Source organism: Alosa alosa, chromosome 8 (genome assembly GCF_017589495.1).
Source record: "Alosa alosa isolate M-15738 ecotype Scorff River chromosome 8, AALO_Geno_1.1, whole genome shotgun sequence".
In the NCBI taxonomy this organism is placed as follows: Eukaryota; Metazoa; Chordata; class Actinopteri; order Clupeiformes; family Clupeidae; genus Alosa; species Alosa alosa.
Window position 1 is genome coordinate 4,112,876 of NC_063196.1, and position 24,898 is coordinate 4,137,773.

Here is a 24,898-nt window from a genome sequence, read left to right on the forward strand (position 1 = left end):
GCGTGAAGTTGTCACAATCAGTGGGAAAGCAGCCTATGAAAATGTTTCACAAAAAAAGAAAAACACACACACACACACACACACACATTATCCGTCAGTGAGCTCTGCTAAAGTGCAGAAATGATTAGCAGTGCCCTTTGAGCGCCGTGCCAAGACAAATCTCTGGCCACCTCCCACCAAGAGGCACTCTGGCAGGCCTACAGCTGCGGGCCCGGAGCCCACAGCAGGCCTCCTAGACAAAGGAGACGCATGTCAGAGACAAAGAGCAGCCGGAGATTGGAGCACAAGATGGGAGCCCCACAGGCCTAGACACTTTCTGTCACTTGTCTCTGTCTGTTTGAATGACTGGTCGACTAACTGATTATCCCTCAATTTAACTGTGCTCACAGTACTTCACAGTACAAGCAAGGCTGGTTAAACACGGCTGTGAAAAAAAATGTAAACGGTCTTGTGAACTGTTGAGAAAATGTTCACACAGGAAAAAAGGAGTCATATAGATGACACAAGAAGTTAAAATTAAAATCACAAATAATTTTCACTTATAAAGTAAAAAAATACAGCCAATGTATGTAAACAGAAAAAAACAGGAATGGTTATGGGGATGTTAGTTATGTAGTTTGTATTTAGAGACGGTGGCCTGTTTGTGGCTTGTATTATGTAGGTATGTCAATAAAACTTTCCAAATGGACAACTGGCAAAATAAATATTGTATTTTAATAGGCAGAGGTTGAATAAAGCTTTAAAAGATCAAGTCTAAAGGTTCAGTAATATCCAAACACTAGCCATTTGAATCTTGCAAAAGATCCTCTTTTTTGTCCTTTGTTTTTCATTTTTTTGAAACTGAAAAAAACCTCCCCGAAACTGTTTGAAACTGAAAAAAAAAAAAAAAAACTGACCAAAAACTGTTTGAAACTGAAAACTGTTTGTCCCAAATCATGAAAATAAGGGTTCCTGTCACAACATGTTGAGTTTTTTTTTACATTTTCTTGTTTTCATTCTGTACAGACATCACTATGACACAGAATAGGCTACTATTTGCTACAAGGAAACTTTACAGCGGAGCACTTTGATACAAGTACAATAGCCTAACATTATGCTGTATTGGCAGCATTTACATTTTCGGGCCATGACGTGGTTTTGCGAGTAATACATCCCGGCTGGTAGTTCTTAAAATTATTTGAAATTTGGCTCACTTGTAGTTAGCTAGTCACTTGTAAGACTGATGCTAGTCACCTTCACCAAAAACTAGAACATTTTAATAATTATTTTCCGGGAACACCCCAAACAGCAAACTGCAATATTGATGACGTCCACTAATCATTGAGATATCCGAGTACCTATTACTCGTCTACGTGTAGGTGTCAGCCTTGGCGCAGTTTATATGTGACCACCTCAGCCTCCCCCTTTCCCATGATGTGCTCACTAACACATCTGCCTACAACTCTACAACAGCTCCCCACATCAGTCTGCTGAGGTCTGCTTGGCCGTGAATCATCACCAATAGAAAGTCTGGCTGTGGAGAAATGAGGCTTTTTCCACGTCAGGTCTGGCCTTTCTTACTCATGAGAGCCGAAAGGGAAACTGGGCGCTCAGTTGACAGGAACCGCCACGCACAAAATGTACACAGAACACCGTACAGAGGGCCTTCTCAGAATGAGAGGAGGAGCAAGCTAAACACCCGTACTTTATGGTTCACACCGGCAAAGAAGAAGTGGTCAGGTCCCAGAAGCCTAAGTGTGGTTGATGCCATGAGAAATACTGTGACTGAGCCTGTGTGTGTGTGTGTGTGTGTGTGTATGTGTGTGTGTGTGTGTGTGTGTGTGTGTGTATGTGTATGTGTGTGTGTCTGTCTGTGTTTGTGCTTTCTTGTATGTGTGTTCGTGTGTGTGTTTCGTGTGTGTTTTTATGCCTGTTGTGTGTGTGTGTGTATGTTTGTAGAATGCTTCGCCGCACCAGCTGCCTGGGTCAAAGCTTGGTCACCGAATCTACCGAAACTCTTCAACATATAACCACACCATGCACATGCAGGGGCCCCTACAAAACCCCACCACACATAAAAGGCCCTTCAGAGATGTGATCCAGTGGTTACTTACTGACCACACAGGGCTCTATATTTGTAGACCTCAGGTGTGCAGACAGGAATTGGACAGGTGATGCCACTTGTGTTCAACTTTAATGTTAAACATACACCCACCCACACACACACACGTCTTGTGCATCTAACTTTGGCTGGTAAAAGTCGTACTTCTGAGATGATGCCGATAGGTAATGCTTTAAAATTTTGCTTTAAAAATGTTGGTATGCAAAATGTCTACTTTCTAAATTGCTGGTTAACCGTCTTGTGAAATTACACATGCTTTATTTATTGTTACACTGTGGCTTATGAACGATAATCTGCAGTACGCCTCTGAAGTATTGTAATAAACTCAAGACATCATTCAGTTATCCTTACTGTGAAAATTGTGAAAAACATACTGCATTAAATTAAGTTTAAAATCATAAACTGAAACCATACATTCAAATCATATTATTTCTTTCAATGATTTTTCAAAATGCAGATATGTCCTAAATATGCTTTTTTGGGGGATGTGAGCTGTGAAGTCATGAGGATTATTGATTACATCCTGGGAGACCAAGAGACAGACAAGCAGACATGCACTCAGGATGGGAGTTGGATATGGACTCCAAAAAAGGTGAAACGGAAATAATTTTCTGTATCATTCTAGGCCAACCATTTGAATCAACAAAACAGTTAAGCCCGGAGATATGTAAAATCTGCAAGCAGTGTTGCAAATTCCAAGGAAAAACTGGCTAGGATTATTGTGTTTACACTGTCTAAGCTAAACTGTTACACATCCTGACACCAGAGCTTCTCTACAGGAAGGGAGGGAGAAAGAGACAAAGTGACACTGATAGTGATGGGTAAAAGCGGGATGTAGGCTGTGCTTTCATTTGGGAGAACTGATCCAAGGACAATCTGCTCGTAAACTTCACTTGAACTTGAGTGTCAGAACTTGTGTCAGACATGGAGAGAAGATGGATTTTCGGCTCATTTAATCCAAGTAAAATGCCTTGATGCCTTGATGTCAAACCCAAATTCTTTAAACCTCCCACTGTGGCAGCGTCTGTGTTCATCCAACTCCCTCATGTCCACTTTCTTTCCCAAGCCATGGTCACCTGAACAAAGATAAGGTGTACACTGAAACCTTTTGTGTTGACACGTACCAGACAGAACAACTTCAATCAGGTCCCCCTCGTGGATGTCTTCAGCTGACGTCAACCTCTGCAGGATGTTGTCGGAGTTGAGGTCGTGGCGGAAGAGCAGGATCTTGTCATACATGCCGAAGAACCCACATTCTGGAAACTGGAACGGAAAAACAGACATGAAGAGAACCGTGATTACAACACAGGTATATGGGCTATCACAGGCAATGCAATTGCGTACCATACTGGGCCAAACTGTACAAACACCAAAACAGAGACGGGCAGGAAATCTAAGACTCGGAACAGCGAGGCGGAAGCTGGATGGACGCTCATTAGATGTGCCGTGGCTAATCTCCACGCTCATGAATAATGGCTGGGGTGCTGTCACCAATACCCGGACAAGGTTACAGGCCAGCAGGCACATGCCAATGCACTCCAATGGCCACTCTAACCACTGGCTCCTCACGCCCTGACAGTTTGAGTCTGTGTGTGGCTCTCATGCACTGGCAAACACGCCCTGACAAGGCCAAATCCAAGTCTGTGTGTGAGCTCAAGTTGCTCTCATGCACTAGCAAACACGGTCACACATCAGATAAAAAAGCATTTGTATTTGTGTAGTAGACATTTCCATTGTGATTTTTCCATAGTGTAAAAAGGGTTTTTTTGCTTTCTTGAAAACACCATACCCAAAATCCGCAATACACATGCTGTAAGGTAGATATACAAGCCTTAACCAAAACAGCTGCTTAGAGCTAAAGGTTTGGACCAGTAGAATCGGTTGTAAATAGCCTGTATCTAAAAAATGAGGAGATCAACAAAATGACAAACAAGAATGTTATTACAGAAACTGGATGTTGTGCCAAATGGCATCTTTGAACAATTTCTGACAAACACAAATATACAGAGAAGGTTAATATTTTCCAGAACAGCTTTCTGCCTTGCGCTTCGAATTAATAAGACCAGCGGTATAACAAAAAAGTCAGTCAGATGTCATCATCTCACTTAATTGCAATTGCAGCCAAAACAATAGACACAAAGCTCTCAGTCTCCCAGACAGACCTTATGCTATGAGGGGACAATGCGTTCCTTCAAATGGAATAATACAAACCGCTCCAGACACACTGTGGTATGTCCCCTTCTCTGTTGAACGGCAATTCAGTCAAAACAATACAACTATAAACACTGTAACTGTCAAAATAATATTCTCCCTTAAACAACACATTATATTTCCCTCATAACAAGCCACAAATGGCACCACCACAGATATACAGAAACAAACCGACAAGGTTTATTCCAACCTCAGTCATTCAAACCAGTGGTCAGGGAAATGACATGAGGTAAGAGTAACCTGAAATGATTTATCTGCAGCCTTGGCCTGACATGCACACTCAGTCACACACATTTATTTAAATCTCCGCTTGCCAGGGGCCCTTCCACATGCAAATGGGCCCACAATAGCGGAGGAAACAGAAGGAAATGACATAGGTTTCCGGACAGTGACTCTCTCTCTCTGCCTTATCAGGACAATACCTGAGGAAGTAACCTGCATGACCTGACCACAAGGCTCTACATCTATAGATCAGATAAAAACAGAGGCTGGTGCTGAATTAAACCAGATTGAATGTAATTTGCTCTCTCTATCATTTGCTCTTCAATCCGCAAGTCGGGTTTCCTTTCCATCTGCCTATCAGACAGTTGTAATCCCGATGTACAGTACAGTCTAGAGGCAGGGATTAACATGCGGGTCTCTCTGAATGGTGGGACATTTGTTCTTACCCAATAAGTGCAATGTCAAATGCTTCAGATGATGTCTGGTGGTGTGTGTGTGTGTGTGTGTGTGTGTGGGGTATTTCAACAGACACAGGTGGCTGAGAGTATTATACTGTGAGAGAAGGAAGTGAGAGCTCACAATGTCACAATCTCCGAGATTTGGTTAGAGGCTGGTCTCAGTGGCAAATCAGATAGATGACAGACAGAGTATCAGATTACTGAAGTGTGAAGACTATACTTGATCCCCCACTGATTTCAGCCAAATGCCATGGAGGACGGAACACCACTTAAGTCAATCTCTGGTCTTTATGTTAAGTCCACCTCTAAGGGCAGCCGCAAACCGACTCCGCTACCAACACAGGCTGTGGAGAGATAGTCTCTAGATGTTTGGTAATCCGCTAGGCCAAATAGGAGCACATCAACCAAAAATAGTTTTCACACAGAAAAAAACAGCAACTTTTAAGCCTCCTCTTTCTGTCTGTCTCTGCTCTTTCTGCAATTCTCTCTCTCTCTCTTTCTCTCTCTCTTTCTTGCTTTTGCTCTTGTTTCTTTTGGAGCTTGCAGTGTTTGCAAATGAACATCTGCGTGCTGCACCTGAGCAAGGAACCACTAACCAACTCATGCACAGGGTGCACCAGCAAAGCTGCACGGGGCTCCACAATAAAAAAAATTAAAAAAAGGAGACGGGAGAAGCCACACAAACATAACATAAGGCTTTCTGCTGAATTCACACGCCTGAGCCGACATACAGACCCGTAAAGGGGAGCCCGTTTAGCTGGCTTGAGTCCCACGCTGGCTTGGATCTTTGTAGCTCAGCATGAGCCAATTAAGCCCAATTTTATGCCCACTCGCAGACCTGACCCCTGCCAGCCACAGGCACAAGGGCCTGAGTAGGTAGCAAGGGATAAAGCACAGGAAATAGGGAAAGGCCAAATTGGCCAGTTGTTTAGTATGTTGCTATGACACCCCATGGGCCTGTCACCTCTCATTAGAGCTTGGTGACAGAAACAACAGGAAGTGAGGACGAGTGGGCCATGTTCGTCATGACGCCCAGAGGCATCATCGGAGAGTGGGCTACCAGCGTGGGGTGGCTATTAGTGATTAAATGAATGAGACTCTCTATCAAAGGACCACTGACTGTAAGTATCATGTCAACAGACATTCTCCACAGTACTTCATTTTTGAGAAAAACATACCGCAAACACCCCCCCCCACCACCACCATCATTACACACACACACACTTTTTCTCAATCAGTATCACACTGACCACAAACGCCTTCTCTTAATCCTGTGCCGCTAGATTTAAGGTCAGTGACTCAGTCTTTAGTCCTCCTCAATACCTTGAAGTGCTGCCGTGCATTCCACCATCAACAGCGGCAGCACTTGCTTACCAGGGACAAGATGTGCTTTGTTTTTTGGTGACTAAGACAACACAAGGCCCCAACAAGAGAGACCAAAAAGGTGACGTCAAATCTATCAGTAACAATGATTCCTGGAGAGAGTCTATATATAGACAAGCACTTCAGCCTTGTCCTTGTCCACACCATGAATACGGAGCGTGTATGGTTTTCAATCACATTATCCACACACAATACACTTAGTTCTCAGAAAATAGTGTTCTACGAATACATGCTCTTGTTTAACTAGTCAGTGGGAGCAGTAATGGTTGAAGTCACTCTGCATCGTGATCACCTCGATCCTTCCAGGCAGTTATGAGGTGACACGGTTTCTGCGAGCCTGGCAAGCCGAACTCACAAGAGTTTTTACAAGGCAGATCGCATCAAATCCTCCCCTGAATGAGGCAATCAAACTCCTTATAGCCGCAGTCAGGAGCGGTCCCTAGCCTAGCAAATCTTCCTCGGGTTGGACGATGACATCAGTCCGATCTTTAGGCCAAGCGCACATAACTCACTTTATAGCTTGTGAGTGAATAAATGTGAAAACCTTTTTTTTTTTTCTTCATTTTTCACATTCCCACTGGAGCTTAGGAGGGTATAAAAATTATTTGACCATGTGCTTGTTTACAGTTCTGGCTAACCACAAAGCCAAAGACATTTTATGCGCTTGTTGGGGTGCAAGTGCAGTACAATAGTCAGATTTGTCATCCTTCCTACAACATGCATGATGAAATGATAAAAAACTTTAAAAGGCCGGCCAGATTGTGTGCACGCAACACAGTTTGCATATCCCCCAGTTCTGGCAAAGGAAGGTCCTGTGATGGTTCTCCTTCACTCTTCAGAGATCTCTCTCAGACCAGAATAGAAATGTTCTTGATGAGCGAATCCAAATGGCTGACTCAAAACACTTCACATCTTCACAATCCAAATCTTCACAGACTAACTAGGCACTGCATTTCTTAAGTTCCTCACTGATGAATCAACAAAGGAGAGGCCTACCAGTTTGTTCTTTCCCCCTCAGGAGACAAAAATTACTAAGAGTTTTAGTTAAACCACAGAACCAAAGCATTTAATTTGCATTTAAAAGCACAAGTTGAATCGCAGGGGTTCTATTTGCCCTAGTTCAGACAGCATCCTGGAACAATAAAATGGCTGAAAAACTCCATATAAAAGCCTGAGCAATACAAGCATTTATTGTGTGTCTACAACCAGGGTGAATGACTGGAGGCCAGCGACTCCCCTGGAAGAGCTGGGCAGCCTTGGGGTGACGATGGTGCTGGGTTAGTGAAACCTCGGGGCTAATCCAGGCCTCCGCTGTGACCCCTGGAGGACCACAGAGCTGCATGCAGTGCTCTTGCATGCTTCACATTCCTTTCAGATGACTACAACACAAAAGGGAGCTGTGTGTGTGTGTGTGTGTGTGTGTGTGTGTGTGTGTGTGTGTGTGTGTGTGTGTTTCCTTTCTAAGGCCTAGTCCACACGTACCAAACCAATCTTTTTTCCCTCCGTCTTCCCTGGAACCGTATCAAAAATATTTGCGTCCAAACGGATCCATCTCAACACGACTCAACACGTTACTTCATATCCTAGGCCTATAGGTGGCACTGTTTCTTTACAGAAATTGACCAAAGCTTGTGCGCTGTAAGCTATACAAACAGACAGAATAGGCTACGACGAAAATGGCTAGTACAAGGAAACCAGAATTGTTTATGTAGACTGATAGTGAAGTGTCAACTGTAGTCAACTGTAAAACTAATAAACTTCATTTTTACGGTTTGTGAAGGGTGCAGTCGCGTCCTTTCTTTGGCTAACGCAGGTACAAATAATCTCCTTTACTTTCTTTGGTTGTAGGATAGTCCGCGATTCACATTAGTTTTGGATATCACCGCAAGTGCATACTCTACTAAACGCTAGGCCTACCCAAGTTCTAGGCTATTCCATCGCCACATTTATAATATTGCTATAATACCTTCGTTAGTAACAGTCGATACTTTTGCCTGCATCAAATCGCGCATTCGCATTTAGTGCGCTACCATCGGCTTAACGTGAGTTCTAAGCGTCTTTGTATGCTCATATCTGACTTCACTAGACTGTGAATGCATTTATTTATGTTGTAAAATAAATGAATGAAACCGGCACTACGCACAAATTAATTTAAACTTACACTTGCACTTCCCTGATAACTTCTGACTAGTTTTCTCGCGTCACTAACAGTAGGTAGAATGCATCAAGAAAACACAGGGAAAACACTGTTCAGTCCACCAAGTCATGATAAGCTATTGGAGCTGCGCAGCACCAGTTGTGATATTTATCCTACTGAGTGTAATCGTAGGTAATGTCATGTATGAAAACTAGTATTTTAGGCAATACTATAAGTGTCAAGTCCAGTGTGTGTGTATGTGTGTGTGTACGTGTGTGTGTGTGTGTGTGTGTGTGTGTGTGTGTGTGTGTACGTGCGTATCTAGTGAGAGTGGGTGCGTATCTAAAGAGTAGATGTGTGTGTATGTGTGCATATCTAAAGAGTAGATGTGTGTGTGTCTGCATATCTAAAGACTAGATGTGTGTGTGTCTGCGTATCTAAAGAGTAGATGAAAGTGTCTGCATATCTAAAGAGTAGGTGTCTGTCTGTCTGTGTGTGTGTGTGTGTGTGTCAGGTAATTTCCCTGTGAACTTCATCTTTGGTATAGCCATGTTTGTAAGTGTGTCACTCTGACACCGCATTATATTAAGGCACTAGACCAACCCCGAAACTTAACTACTGGTATACCAAAACCACATCACACAAATGTTTTACTGCAGTCAAAGTGCATCGCTCGCAAGCCCTCAGTCTGTCCTACCGACACATTAGCCAGGAAACGGTGGTGGAGTCACTAAAGGTCTCAGGACGCATGTTGACTCAGTGGAGATAGAGAGAACAGGCCAGAGGCAGAAATGGAACACTACTGTACATTCACACCAACAAGGACACACACCCAAGCTTTCCGCTAACAGCCTTTGCATGACCAGTTTCTTAGCTAAAATTTTTTTTTTTTTTTTTAAAAAAAGGTCAACATGATGGCATAACAGGCAAAGATCCAAATTACATGATTAACATGATGGTTGTTATATTAATTATATTAATTATATTAAATTACGTTTAATTAAGCTTCTAAGATTTATCCTCACATTCTTAGGGTTCTTATTAGGTTATCCTACCTACATTAAGAAAGACTAAACAGCAACAGTGTTTAAATTTAGAATTCCAAAAGTAAGCCTAATGATCTAAAATGTCATGATATGCAATAACAATGAATGCTTTGATTAATTATACCAAAAACACTGAATGATTAGTGGACAAAACATGCTTTAAAACATGACATTTTCAAAAACAAAGCCTTCAGATCTCAATAAATCAAATGTTTGTTTGCAAGTCTCATGCTTTGTCTCCATGGGCCCAAGGCTGTGTGGTCTGAACGCCCATCCAGAGAAAAACAAAATGTTGAGTGTCAGCAAAATATGCGTTTGTGTGAATACATGGGCTGTTAGCGATTGGTGCTAACGTGAAACAGCCTGTGTAGGCACCAGTTAATTAATCATATGTCATGAGTAAGCATCCTCTCCCCATCCCCAATCACCCTTTCTTACTTTCCTTCTCTCACACACACACACACACACACACACACACACACACACACACACACCATCTGTAGCCTCGCCTATGCCCCTGATCCTAAGTCAGGGATAAGCTTGAACTATCAGTAGGCTAAGCTTGGCCATCATGTTCATATAAGAGGACACACATACACACACACCAAAATAAACTTGGTGACCTCAAAGCGAGCAGTGTGGAAATGCATGAGGTGTCAATATATAGCCTTTATATATTCCAACACACAGACACAGACACACACACACACACACGCACACCCATCTGTTGGCCATGCAATACCCGACATCCACTGAGGAAGATGTCCTTCAACAGACAGTGCTTCCGGTGCTGCTGCTATTTATTCTGCTGCTATTCGTGGTCAGATGTAGGGGTGTCGTGTCGCTGATCGATTCACAGAGACAAGTCATGGACAAGACACGAAGGCCTCTCAGGACGAGCACCACCTAAAAAAAGAAAACACCCACCCTATTCTAACACCATCCTTCCTCCACTTCTTGCTTTTTATCACACTGGTTCTATTACAACTGTCATCTCTCATCTACACACTTAGAACCCAGTCACATCATTTCCCGCTTCTCCTGAAACACCCAACTCTAACGCTGAACAGCCGGATTTCCTGAGTATTTGACAGTGTTGTTGACAGGTCGGTGAGACTGGGCGATGATGAAGACAGTCCCATTTGCGAATTGACAATTACTTACAGTTAATCAAATTGATTGGTGGCGGCACTGGACTATAATGTAATCACTTAAAAGCCACGGTGGGCAGTGGGCAGCGCTGTCTCGGGTGGGGGGGGCGGCCCCTTAACGGCGGGATGCTGACGGGATAATCCCACAGCACTCGAGCAGGCGACCGCGGGCCCAACAGTCACATACCCTGAGCAGAGCCCCATTTGGATGGACACATCCATCTGTATACATTCTGCACAAGTGCACACCAAACATAGCAACTGGCATCATACACACACCTCAATGAAAAAGCAAAGTCCCCTTTTTTTGAGGGGAAAATAGGCAAAGCCTAAACTTTTTTCACAATTGCATATTCACACGCCTACAGATATATTCATATGTGCTTGTATGTCTAATCCTGTATAAATACAAATATAAATGCCATGCTTTGTTGTTAATTAGCACTTAAATGCACTTTGTTTTCATGTTTGGATCGTTTAGTGAGGTATGAGGCAGAAGCCTAAATGATGATGTAAACAATCCATCCACCCTCATTTTAAACCACAAAAGGAGTCAGTCCATGCCGCCATCATAGCTGGGCTAGAACACTTCACTACTACCTGCCTAGCTAGGCTAGAACATTTCACTACTACGCTAGAACACTTCACTACTACCTGCCTAGCTAGGCTAGAACACTTAACTACTACGCTAGAACACTTCACTACTACCTGCCTAGCTACGCTAGAACACTTAACTACTACGCTAGAACACTTCACTACTACCTGCCTAGCTACGCTAGAACACTTCACTACTACGCTAGAACACTTCACTACTACCTGCCTAGCTAGGCTAGAACACTTAACTACTACGCTAGAACACTTCACTACTACCTGCCTAGCTACGCTAGAACACGTCACTACCACCTGTCTGGCCTGCAGCCAGATCCATCATTTGAGACTCCAGAGCCACCTATCTGGGATATAAGCAGCAGAGAGGATGAGGGAGGGAGAGAGAGAGAGATAGATATGGAGAAATGAAGAGACGGAGAGAGTGAGTGGCAGATGGAGGTCTGGCTTCAGATGGACGGGAAGACAGAGTGGTGTAGACGGAGGAGGCTGCTTGCCCCCACAGCGTGCAGATTAGAGACCTGCATGACACAAGATGAAATATGGCATTTCCACATACTGAGGCGCGTGGAAGGTTACCGGTTTTATAGCCGTAATGACTTACAACTGCCGGAAAATGAGAGCAAACACAGCCTTCAGCTTTTTCCTATAGATTCAAAACTTCACAAACAGCCAAGTCTCGAAGTGATGATGCAAGAGTGCAACACTGTTCTGTGTTTTTTTTGTTGATGTTGTTGTTGCTGGGTTTTATTTTGTTTTCCTGGCTTTGGACCAAAGCAGAGAATTTAATAAAATATAACTTCAACCAAAGCGATGCGGGGTCGAGAGCTTGAAGCTCATCTTCAAATGACCAGGGCTGCAGGCAACATTCCATCGCAAAAATTGATTGTAAATACTTCAAACAGTATCAAAGAAACCATAACTCAACACGTCCATTGTGTTTATATTGTTTTTAATGGACTCCAAGGGAATGTCTGACACCTCGCACATGGCATGAAGGGGATGCAGCAGGATTGGAGAAGAAAAAAAGCTGGAAAAGAGAGCAGTAATCCTCACACTGCGCTTCAGATTTAATTACAGTCAGAGCCACGGAGGCCCAGTGCTGCCTGTGGGTTAGTCACTTCACATCCTTCTTTACACACACACACACACACACACACACACACACACACACACACACACACACACACACACACACACACACACACAAATGTGCATTTTTAAGACAGGCACACAACTATGCACCCGCATCGCATGCACTTTTTAGACACACACTCACATACCAATATAAATTTTATAGATACATGCAAGACAAAACCACTTCTTTCAGACAGATCCCTGTGCACATAAAGATAAACCAAGCCACAGCTTTGAAGTGCATAAAGATCAGTTTCCTTATAAACAGATACACACACACACACACACACACACACACACAACCTCTTTCCTTTAAGATGTGCACCCACCCATTCACCAACACACCAACCCACTTCTATGACACACACAGACACGCTTACAAACACGGCTTCATTCTCCATCTCCTGCGCCCTTCAAACGTCCACAAAACCCTCACCCCAACAGCGAGCACAGCTGCACTCAATCAGGGCCTACATCTTAAGTCCCAGGGTGAGGTAAAGAATTTGTAAAAAAATTTTTTTTAAAAATGGCCGCCTGGGGTTTCAAGGACGTTGACCATCCTCCTCCATCCATACTGTAAACCACAAGAACATTGTACTTCTCCTCATCTCATTCAGCCCTCCTCTGACAAAGGATTGGCAGTCAGAGCCACTTGTTTACACTCTGAATTTCCTCCTGCTGAGGCTAAGCAGCATGAGCCTAAACTCACTGTGAAAGCGCTTATTACGGATGGAGAGGCCGAATGAAAGCAAATGAACGCAAGCGAGCAACATCCTGCGCAGTTTCTCAGCGCTCGCTCAGAGTTTTCTGCAGTTTATAGGCAGAGCTGTGATTTAAAATGAGGGCCATTGTTCTCAGGCCAGACACACGGCCCTCAGAATATAGGGTGTGTTATAAAGGCCCCAAAGTACACAGAGAGACAAAGCTAACTTGCCTACTATGTACTACGTAGCAAAAAATCTACTCTACTGGTTAGTAAACACTACGTGATTGAAGTTCTTAGTACATAAGAGGCATAATTGTGTGAGTTTAGCCATTACATTCTGCATTCCAGACTGAGCATACTGAGAGTCAAACTATTTGATCTAAACAGAGGAGTAGTATTCATAGGCTGAGCGGCGCAGCACTGCTCTCTGCTCGGGAGCATTCCCTCCATTTTCTGGTGAGGAGGAGTAGCAGCAGAGAGAGAGAGAGAGAAAAAGTCACGCTGCTGCAGGCAAACATCAGCTGTCTCCCTGTGATGTGAAATCACTTCCAGCAGACTCTGCAGCTGCACGGGGGACGGGCGACGCAGAAAACAGGAAGTCCAGCACAAGCAGACACACTTACTGTCCCGCTCACTCCCCTTGCCTGCTCACACACACACACACACACAGGATCTCTCTTCTCAATAGCATAGCATACATACAAACACATGGACACAAGACATTCATGTCCAGCACAAGCATGCCCGCTCAAGCTGTCTGCCAACACAGAAACTCTCTCGCGCACACACGCACACACACACACACACACACACACACACACACACACACACACACACACACACACACACACACACACACAGGATGAGATCATATATCTGGTTTGGGCTCCAGAGGGTCAGAAAACAAAGGGTCCAGAACTGGACACAGTGACAGGCACCTACAACAACAAACTCCTCATCTCCATTCAGCCTAACAAATAAAACCCTACCGACACGGTGTGTGTGTGTGTGAGAGACCTCTTGGGAAACAGAGAGCTAGCGCGTCGAACGGTCAACTTTGTTCATTATGTTGGCCATACAACACAACACATAATGGAGCATAAAGCAGGAAAGCGCCCCTAAGGACGTGCTCAGTTTAAATCAACAGCGGTCACATGTCTGTGTGCTGCTCTACACTACCCCCGCTGACCATAGTAGCCATCGCTGCCCTGAATACAGCTATTCCTGGCCAATAAAACTGAGAACATCACACAAACACAGACTCCTTTTAGTGTAAATTGAAAGCTCTGCAAGGTCTTATGCATCCTGTGCAAAACGATTGATAAGAAAAACAACATTGTCTCAAAAAAGAAGGTGCGAACAATAGGACCTTTATCGTTGTCCAATGGAGCAGAGTTTGCCCTGACTTCCATTGGATTGCCCTGGCAGTGGTCTCCGCTAACCTGCACACTCGGCTAAAGAAAAGGCCACTGTGATGTGTCCAGCGGTTTATCTCACAAACGATACAATGGCACGAACGACGTACAAAGACAAAAAAGGAAAGAAGGAAAGAAATTCTGAAAAGGTCACCCCCACGAACAGATCCACTATTATCCTACAATCACTCCTTCAGACACAAAAAAGTCTCCTCTTCCTTCTACAGATGGCCTAGTTGTGCTCACTTTTCAAATACAAAACACACTTATCACTCCAATCCCTCATTTGCATCTAAGTTTTCCTTGTGCGTCCAGACAAATGACTGATACATCCTCCTGGAATTAACCCGCCAGCATATTCTGTTGACTTAACACTCAGCTGTCCACTTACCCATTAACAAAACATTTCCCTGACTTTGCAAATCAGGCAAAGTATTCAGTGCTAAAGGCAGTCCGCAGGGTATGACCACAATGCATATATATCATAAAACTTTTAGCACATTTGCATGTGAATGGATATGGGAAGTGAACACATGTGATAAAGGCTATTAACCCAGAGGCATACAAATTAATTGGGTCATCATGACTGTGGTACTGCTAAAAATATGAACGTATGCCCATATGTGCTGATCAGCAGAAATTATCTAGTTTTCCATCATGTGATTACCTGTGCATCATTACCACGCAGTACAACTAATTGATGGAAATGTCTGACTATAGTGGGGAGGGGGAGGGGGGGGGGGGGGTGTCCCTCCCTGTCTGGTTCTGTTGTCTCAGAGAATCACAAGGGCTCAAAAACACATGCTTAATTGAATAACAGGTAAAAATGTGAAGCAAATCTTGTTAAACCTGTAGCAAGTTCATGTTATCTAGCAATAAAGAGAGCTCGGAATCATCAGTCCCCTTAAAGCATTTATATATATGGGAATGAATGGATCTTTTCAAACTCTCATGACAACTCTTATACAACACTCCCGTTCTTGATCGTTCATATCCTCCATTGTGCAATTTATCTGTTCTTTCTTGCTCTAGAAGGTGGGAATCAGGATCATTCTACGAAGGAATAGGCTAATCGTTTTTTTTCAGCGTAAGCTCAGATCACTTGCAGGCGAAAAATGAAGCTCCCACACAGAGGAAGGCAGAGCCTTCGACTTCACTGAGAGAGAAAGGAGAGGAGGGCAGAAGAAAACGAGTAGAGGGGAAATGAGAGGAGGCGTCTGCTGCTGCTGCTGCTGCTGCTACTGCTGCTGCTACTGCTGTGTCTGCTGCTGCTACTGCTGCTACTGCTGTGTCTGCGTCTGCTACTACTGCTGCTGCTGCTACTACTACTGCTGCGTCTGCTGCTGCTGCTGTTGCGTCTGCTGCTGCTGCGTCTGCTCCTGCTGCGTCTGCTACTGCTGCTGCTACTGCTGCGTCTGCTGCTGCTTCTGCTGCTGCTGCTACTGCTGCTGCTACGTCTGCTGCTACTGCCCTCCCTGACAATATTTAGCCATGGAGGAATGCAGGGTGGACGTGAGTCCGCCAGATCACCCAGCCCATGCCTGTCTCTAGTGGTTGGCCAGACCCAGCCCACACTCCATTTAACTGTGCATTTAGGGCTTTTGAGATGGGTGCCAAAAGACCAACTAAGAGCTCCGAGCATATCTATACCTAAAGGGCTTCGGTCATTTTGAGTCATGTGTGTGCCACCCTTTCCACAAGGGAGGGAATGTTTGGAGATGTGTGATGCCGCCACAAAATGGGTGTTCCATATAAGTGAAAGTAAAAAATCAAGACCTTGAACACTACTACCCCTTTTGGCATCCTTGTTCCAAACTTACACAATGTAATGGTTAGCAGTACGAGTCAGGATTGTGTTTTCCTCGTGTTTTATATCGCTGTTTAAAGTCTGAAACAGAGACGACTGGATAGAAGTGTCTGCTAAATAGCAGTCGCTTTACTTTACTTTTATCCAGGCCCCTGAGACATGATGTGTATCGAGGTAAAAACAACACTTGCTAAAGCAAACACCTTTAAAGATCAAGATTGAAGATATATTTTTTTTAAATTAAAAAAAAAAAAACTTTACAACTTTTCAGAACCTGTCTGACACCGATTCTGCAGAGATGCATGAAATGAGAGTTTAATGCCCAATGGCCTCACATTGTAGCCTGGCTAGCGCCACCACTTCTCAATGAGACGTGGTCTGGGAACCAAACGTTCATTTTCTCGTATTTGAAAAAAATGCCCAGATCCGTTTATTGGGTGCCACGGATGTCTATCAAATCGTCTGTGCATAGCTCATCATCGTCTTGCTTTCCCCCTGTTCTGTGATTGGTTCCCTATCTCAGGCGAAAATTTGCTCCATGGTCTCCAGGCTGCCTTAGCAGCGTGAATCAAATCGCGCGCAAGGCAGCATGGGTACACCCAGGCTACTCACATTGTGATTTGAATTTTAATTGCCTGATGGTGTTATCAAAACGTGTGAGTGTGCTTAAATTCTCAAGGATTTCTCTTAACCCCCAAAATGTTCCCTTTACTGTGGCACACAGTGCACTTCACCTCACTCTTCATGCTTCCTCACGTCATGCTATCTGCCGTGCCATTACAGCCCATACACACAAACTGCTGAATCGAAGGAGAAAATCTCAACATAAACTGATCTCCAGAGTAAGAGGAACTGAAAATGTAATTTCCTGTAGAGAAAACAATGGGACCTAAATGAAGATCTCACTTCTGGCTCAGCGCAGGGAGTGGGTGGGTGGGGTGGGTGTATATGTGATGAAAATGCTCCTCACCATCCCTCAAACCATAGAAATATTAATGAGGGGTAGGAAACACACATAAACATACACATGAAATGTGCATTACTAAAATGGAGTCACACAATGGAAGACTGAATCCACCATCCATATTGAATGAAGTCATCTGCTGCAATAGACCAGTCAGGCATCTTGATGTACCAAACATCTGTACTTCTGTTACATACTGTGCAGTCACACACACACACACTTTCTCACTCAAACGCACACACACACACACACACACACACACACACACACAGACACGTTAAAGCATATACCACAAGCCCCGCACGAAAGGGAAATGAACCTTAGATAATGCACAACACTAACTGACTAAGGAAGCCATCACAGCTTATCACCATCACAATTAACTGACATTTACGGACTTTTTGACCCAGCATGGCCGGCTTGGCAATGCCCCGCGCCCAATCAGACCCGACCAGACACACCGCTGGCATCCCGCTCTCCACATAGCTGGGATTTCAGGCGCGTTGCGGGCCCCTTCCGCGGCCTGCTTTATCCATTAGGACAGGGTCACAGAGACATTAGGCACAGCGGAGGCTCCCGACCAGGATGCCGGAGCGCTCGCAGCTTACCATATCCTACTGGAATGTGATAATGACCCTCCACTGTCTAATAAAGAGCAGTCGAGAGACGAGTCGGGGATCTGAACGCAGCCACTTAGGGCTCCGCAGACCGACTTCGGGGATTTCAACCCTCGTTCTGTTCCAGCGCTGTCAGGACTACCACCTGTCCCAACAGCATGGGAAATGTTCCCGCATTTCTGTCATCGTCTAAAGCTTGTAAAAAAAAAAAAAAAAACTTGCCTCCCCTGTTTTATAGCTTTTGTTTATCCACTTAGCAACCAGGATACAAAATAATGAAGTGTAGAAACAGTTGGACATGACGCTGCAAAAGTATGTCACCAGGATAGAGTCTGTGCACTGTTTTCTAGACAGCTCTGCAGCTCTAATGATACATCTTAAATCCAGGTTAAGCCATTCCAAGAGTGAAAATTACAAGCTGACATTTAGTTTAAACAAGCCACAGTTTACGCTACATGACGTAAAGATGCCCATAAACAGATATACCACATATGAGCAACTCCCATTGCCCATGTAAAGTGCTGAATACAATGAAATTAAAGGCCACACCAGAGCTTCATAAGATCAGAAACACGCTTCTATCTCTCCAAGATTTCTCACGCAAGGGCTCCATAGCCTTGAAATATCCAAACAATAGCAAAATGTGAGTCTCAAGTTATGGCCAGGAAATAAAAAAGTGATTTTAATCAAATATCTCAGTCCTGTTACTACACCATGCTGCTGACCTGCAGGAAAACCTGCATCATGAACCTTCACCATCATCACGTCATGAAACCGAAAACAGCAGTGAAAGTTTAAACCGTGCTCTGTGAGAAAGGTCGTGGTAATGGAGGATCGTGTAGGCTATTGAGTCTGGCATTAAAGACAACGTCAGCCATTTCAAAATCAGGTTTTTCTGCTTGAATGACTTTTTGGCCGATGCACTCCGGGCCTGGCCCTTCACCGTGTTCCCTCTGGAGAAATCACGACAGAAAACCGCCAGGAGAACTTGAACTGCCGAGTGGGATTTTGATTACATTGTTCATTCAGACAGCTTATATAAAGAGTTTCTGCCTTTTCTCAACTTGTCCGTACACAGAGGTGTCGACTAAAGTGTTTATTTTAATCATGCAGCAGTACACCTCCAAGTGCACCTTCATCTCGAGAGACAAAAAAAACTACCCGACTTCTTCCACAAAGACTCTTAGCTCATATAATATATTATTTTCGATGACTGCAACTCGAGTCAAGCACTGTGGCTTCTAGTCTGTGAATGCTAAAACACGTGCACTTCCAAAACATACAGTCCTCAGTCATCGTTGCATACAAATTACTCTCCATCCCATGCGTGTGGCCACGGTTGCGGCGAAACAGAAATGCTTTGAGCGGAATCGGTTTTTGGCACCGTGGTGACACCCAAGGCACCACCCCAGCAAAGTCAGACATTCCCGGCCCTGGCCTCGCACTCCCACCCCAGTGCAGAGCGAAATGTCGAGCCCTTACGCAGGGCACCAAGCCCTGCTCCTTGTTTGCTTTCACAAGTCACCATTGTTTCTAGTTCTTGTAACCAGCAATTATCATCGACTCACGCTGTGTTAAGCTATTGGAGGTCAAGCACTTAGCATTTGTATGTGTGTGTAAAACGGGGTTTTCACTGTTTGTTGGTTTTTAATTGTGTGCGGCGTCTCGCTCGTAAGTCACTTTCATAAGACAGCACGTTCCACATGAATAAATGCAAGGGTAAGTTCACCGGCCCCAGCGCTTCCTCCAGCTGGGACTCCAGCACCCTACGGGGCGGAGGAGGTTTTGACGGAGCAGCGCAGGACAGTATGGCGGCGACCAGGGGAGGGGGACTTCCCTACTGGCTTCCTGGAGACCCAAGGGACCGTCCCCCTCCCCACTCCTATATGCATGGAAACACACCGGGATTACATCAAGATTCAGCAGTGTGTTCAACAGAACGCGTAGGTGCTTCACCACACTGTATCCGACCACTGCCTATACTCCCACAGTATGAACTAAGATTTTACATACACATGACCACAGATTCAACAAGGGCCACTGTGTTTCTACAAGGTGAAACTTGTACACCATGCTAACTTTCACTCCGGTTCCAAGTGTTTGGTCTTGCACTGTGGGCTAAATGTGAAAGCGATTGCATTACACCCTCTCAATTTGAGGAAGGCGGAAGGGCTGACTGTGCAGTAATTTATATGTGCCCTTACCCACCCACCTAGTTCATTATTACAGCAGAGTTGGTGTTGAGTGTTTAGATTATGGTGAAATCAACCATGGAGGAAATATAACTCAGCTTTGGCACTCAAATGCGAGTAGGCTAAAAATCTGTACAGTTTTGCCTTACAACTGCAAAACATATACACAAGCTCAACAGTAATAAAATCAATTAAAATTCTAGGAAGGCTCCAGTACTAAAGTTCTGCAGTTCAACAAAGCCACTAACATTTTCACTATGGAATAATTCAATGGAATTTATCTGCAATAATGTAGTACAATGCATCTCCATATAAGCTTTTTCCACAAACACCAATTTGACCCAGTGAGTCTCAGGACTACAGCCACCAGTATCACTTGTTTCTAGAATGCAACTTTGCAGGGGGAGAGGGGGGGGTCATGACCAGCACCGACTGATCTAATGGTTACATCACTCCCTCGGCCGGGTGGCCTCCTCTGTCTCCACACTTTCCTGTCCTCTGTCCAGCCCATAAACACGCGGGTGTGGCACGGGTGCTGAGCTTAGTCTGGGTGCCTCGTTCTCCAAAGAACTTCTCAATTATTCTACAGAAATGTAGCATATTAAGTGATTTTGTCAAAAAGTAGGGATTTCTCAACTATTATCCCCTAAAACTCCCATCATCACTGATCTTTTAACTGTGCAAATGCAGCATATTTCAGATAATAATAGCAATTCAAATTGGGCTTACATTGTATGATAAAAACATCTAACTTCAAAAATAGTAGCGTTTCTTTCATTGCAGCTAAGGGATTCAAAGTCCCCCTTCCTATTATTCATGCTTACAGTGCTGTTGCTTGCAATTGCTGAACCTCATATCAGTCCCAGTGATCACAGTAGGCCAATCTAGACGGGGGAAACTAGGGCAAAATGGCTTTCAGCCTCCACCAACGCCCCCACTGCTCCACCTGTGCCTGCTGCTGAAGAGGGAGTTGTACATGAAACACAGGTGCCACCCTCTCTATGCAAGGACGAGAGACAGGAGATAACGCAGAACTGCAAAGATGCAAACGCAAACCACAGCCGACTGCTTGTCTGTCTTGTGTCGTTTCCAAACCTGCTTTTCTCTGCAAAGGCGCAGCTCTTGTTGTTTTCAGACAGACTGTTTTTTCAAACAGGATGCTCATGCAAATGTGTGTACAGCAAAAAATCATGAGGTTACAGTACACCATGAGGTGAATAACTTGGAGAGATATTGGAATGGTGGTAACTGATTAAGCAGAAAGTAAAGTGGTATTTCAAATGTAGTTGATGAGCAAAAACAATAGCGTTAGTGCACATTTATGGAACTTTGACATAGGCTACAAATAACTTATTAAACACTTCCAAAGGGGCTCATTTATCTAGGATCTCTCCCTCATTAAGTGCAGAATATTACCTTCTGGTCCACTATCGAGCACACCAGGTCTTTCACAGCGTTGAGGGACATGTCATGAGCCTCCAGGTTCACAGTTTCTCTGGTGAGTCCAATCTGGAGCAGGAAAGAGACTCCATGAAACGAGCCTCTGGAGTTTGTGGGGCTCGGGGCGCTGACACTCCCGTTCGACAGGCGGTTGTAGAGGGTCGCCGGTGGACTCGGGGATGGTGAGGGAGTCGGTGGGGCAGCGACATGTTGAGCCACAGGATAGAGTCTTGGAAAAGGCTGAGGAGAGGAGCTACTACAGGCGGACATTTGTTCAAACTACCCTTTTCTACACAGGGATCACTTCAACAGCGTAGGCTAAAATGTATCATTATGATATGCACCCCCGTAGTTCCAACTTTACTTGATTTGAAAAGTTCGAAAAGTTCAGTGAGTATGGGGGGTCCAGCGTGTGTTAGGATTATATTGGCGATGTTGCAAGTAGCCTACCGCTGCTTGGTCCAGTTTTACACAATAGCCTACTGGAAACACGCTTGGATTTTTGTGTTCTAACTATTCAAACGCCTGTTGTCTCGTGCATACCCTCACACTTTCAAGTAGTTTGTAAGATCTCACTCCTTTTCTTCCTTTCCTCCTCGAATAACCGTAGTTTTCCCCCTCATTATCGTTTATGCTCACAATTCTCCACGTTTCGGAATCTTGTAGTATGAACAAAACTCTTCCGTTGTCTGTTCACTGACCTAACACTGGTTTATCACAACAACCAGCGATGTCAGATGTTTTCCAATGTTGTTCAGTGTGATCAGCCCTCAGGTCCGCAGGAAATCTGGCAACAAATATGAAAACAGAATATTTTACTCCCGAGCAAAAGGCACCAGTGCACTCACTCCTACAATGTAGGCTATAAACCAATATTCTGTTGGCCTGTTTCTTCCCTATTGAAATGTAATTTATATGACGCTATGAAAAATGTAAAACATATCAAGGCCAATACACGTTGACACAGAATAGCCTACACATCTGGATGCTCTGAATCGATGTAGCCTACCAGGGTTCAATTGTTCGCATTAGTGAGTTTTGCGTGACATCCTAATTTAAGAAAAGCTACCAACATCAAACTTATGATAGCCTACCAGTGTAACCACTGTGTTTGACGGATACGTTACCTATTATCTCCAAAGGGCGTTCTTGGCGGAGGATGTAAAAAAAGCAACCGTTATTTTTAAATCCAGTCGAAATGTAGTGTAGCCTAAACTACGACTCGGGCGAACTATTTCGAACACTAAACTATCCTTTGCAGTTTCGACAGACTTTTTCGGTGCCTCCTGCAGCTTCACCCTCTGTTAAACGTTTCAATAGCCTGCGGCGAAAGGTTAGGCTGCATTTTCCAACTTCTCCTTCCCTTGAAAAGTTCTTACCGCTGCGCTCACGTATCCAGTTCATGCATTTCACATTATCGCCGAGATGATACTCCCTCCCTCAGTCTCTCAACCAACACAGAGCAACTAGGGGATTCTGGGATAACGAGTTCGTGCTGCGTTTAAAAGTTACATGGTTGGTGAAAGTGCAAGGAAACTACATTACCCTAATCGTGATAGAACCGGATAGCACATGGAATGTGTCGCGCATGCTCTAGAGTCTGAACTTCATTGTTCTAAGCTGCCAGATAAGCTATGGCCGTAGTGTCTGCGACATCTAACGGCACAGTTGAAAATGATAGAAAGGGGTGGTTGTTGAAGCGTACTCATTTCACATATCGTTGGAAACTCGCTTGGTTTGAACTCAAAGACAGCTTGCTTGTATATGGTGATAATGAAAAGGTAAGGTGGCTGATTAGATGTGGTCAGGTTGTTATTTTCAATTAGATACTGTTCTATAGGCTAATGATTGAGAACTGTACATTCATGATTTATGTTCATGAATAGCCCAATAGAACTGTGGCAGAACTCCGAAACTAATTATTTCCACATCCATGAAAAATGTTACCTTTTTCTCAGTTGTTCTCAAGATTCTAGAGCGCTGGTTGATACATTGTTGTCATGTTGCTATGGCAGCCAGCCTGTCATGGCTGTCCAAAGAACGCTTCAGAAAGCAGCAATCCTAGCCTAATAGTAAACAACAAATGTATTGGAGTATAATGGGCTAGGCTAAACATATCCCAATAGGCCGAACAATGAAAAAAGTAGCGTCATTAATAGGCTTACCATACGAAAAATAGTAGACCAGAATTAAGGTGCAAAATAGACTATTGTTTCTGCCACTCTACTGTCCCAGCCTATCCAGCACTAACTAGATGGAATAGATCTAGAATAAACTATGACTTAAATGTTCTTTTACCCCCAGTTCAAATGTAACCAAGCAAACTAATCATCAGATGTATTTCAGAGGCTTCATAAAGCAATCAACCTTGTTGGTGCAGAAATGGAGCCATTGGAGGGAAACACATCCTTTGGCTGGACCATTACGCCAGGAGACAGCAGTCATCGCACATTTTTCCTCCGTGCAAGCACAGAGGAGGAGCAGCAGCAGTGGATGGAGGCGATCTGTGAGGCACAGCTGAGGTCTGGAGAGCAGGGGCCAAATGCCTGTGTGCTGCAGTGACAGTCCAGTTGTGTGTACTGTCTTTTGTTTACACATTATAGGAGTTCTGGTGACACAATTAAGCAATTACGGCAAGCCATACTGTATATATGATCATATATGACCATCCACTCTATTTATATAAGCATTTATTTATTCATGCTTATCTGTAGATTCAAAGGAAAGAGTTTAAATATGTTTACGATACAGCCTAAAACATTTGTTACCCTCTATTTATTAAAAAATAGTGCTTTGTTTTATACCATGACTTTGATGCCTTATCATTCAAAGTAACTAGAAAAACTGTACTGGGCCTACACAGATGTCTGCTGTAGTCTAGGGCTAAGAAGGTAGTCTTCATAAAACGTTCAGTTTCGCCCTCAATGTTCTGGTCTGAGGAAATGGATTTGCAGAGCCATTTCCTGTGTTAAATGTATAATACCCATTGTGCTGACCTCACCTTCAGCGTACAACTGAACAGAGGCTCCCTGGGCATTGAGAGGTTTTTCTAAATATTGACAGTTGCCATGGTGCCAGTGCCATACTGCTTTTTAAAAAAGAATAGCCTTAATTGCTCCAGGATAGAAAATATTTCAGATTTCTTTTTTCTTTTTTTCAATTCTTTATTCTCACTATACCGGTCAAAAGTTTTGGGTCACTTAGAAGTTTCCATTCCACTCCATTATAGACAGAATACCAGCTGAGATCAGTTGCATTGTTTTTTTAATAAGGGCAGCAAAAGGGTTCTTGACTATTGTAGAAAG

At 43.9% G+C, this 24,898-nt stretch overlaps 2 protein-coding genes across 5 annotated transcripts in view; one reads left to right on the plus strand and one right to left on the minus strand.

Moving 5' to 3' along the window:
- The window catches only part of LOC125299393 (serine/threonine-protein kinase D3-like), a 42,308-nt gene extending 19,218 nt beyond the window's left edge, over window positions 1–23,090 (minus strand). For 3 of the 4 annotated variants that reach the window (XM_048250652.1, XM_048250651.1, XM_048250650.1), the window contains exons 1-3: window positions 22,721–23,090; window positions 21,570–22,380; window positions 3,226–3,364 (exon numbers count right to left, since the gene is read on the minus strand). In XM_048250652.1, the coding sequence (XP_048106609.1) occupies window positions 3,226–3,364; window positions 21,570–21,863 (433 nt within the window). In that variant the 5' untranslated portion in view covers window positions 21,864–22,380; window positions 22,721–23,090. The remainder of the gene's footprint in view (window positions 1–3,225; window positions 3,365–21,569; window positions 22,381–22,720) is intronic. The other variant, XM_048250653.1, reaches the window with a different exon arrangement.
- A 129-nt stretch (window positions 23,091–23,219) lies between these two features.
- si:ch73-111k22.3 (pleckstrin homology-like domain-containing protein) lies at window positions 23,220–24,619 on the plus strand. The gene is made up of 2 exons (XM_048251094.1): window positions 23,220–23,374; window positions 23,940–24,619. The coding sequence occupies exons 1-2, from the start codon at window positions 23,228–23,230 to the stop codon at window positions 24,153–24,155; spliced, it is 363 nt and encodes a 120-aa protein (XP_048107051.1). The 5' UTR covers window positions 23,220–23,227; the 3' UTR covers window positions 24,156–24,619.
- The last annotated feature ends 279 nt before the right edge of the window (window positions 24,620–24,898 follow it).

Coding starts and splice junctions, on each gene's coding strand:
- si:ch73-111k22.3 (XM_048251094.1), top strand. CDS start 23,228: ATGGCCGTAGTGTCTGCGACATCTAACGGCACAGTTGAAAATGATAGA. Junction 23,375..23,939: donor TATATGGTGATAATGAAAAG/GTAAGGTGGCTG, acceptor GATGTATTTCAG/AGGCTTCATAAAGCAATCAA.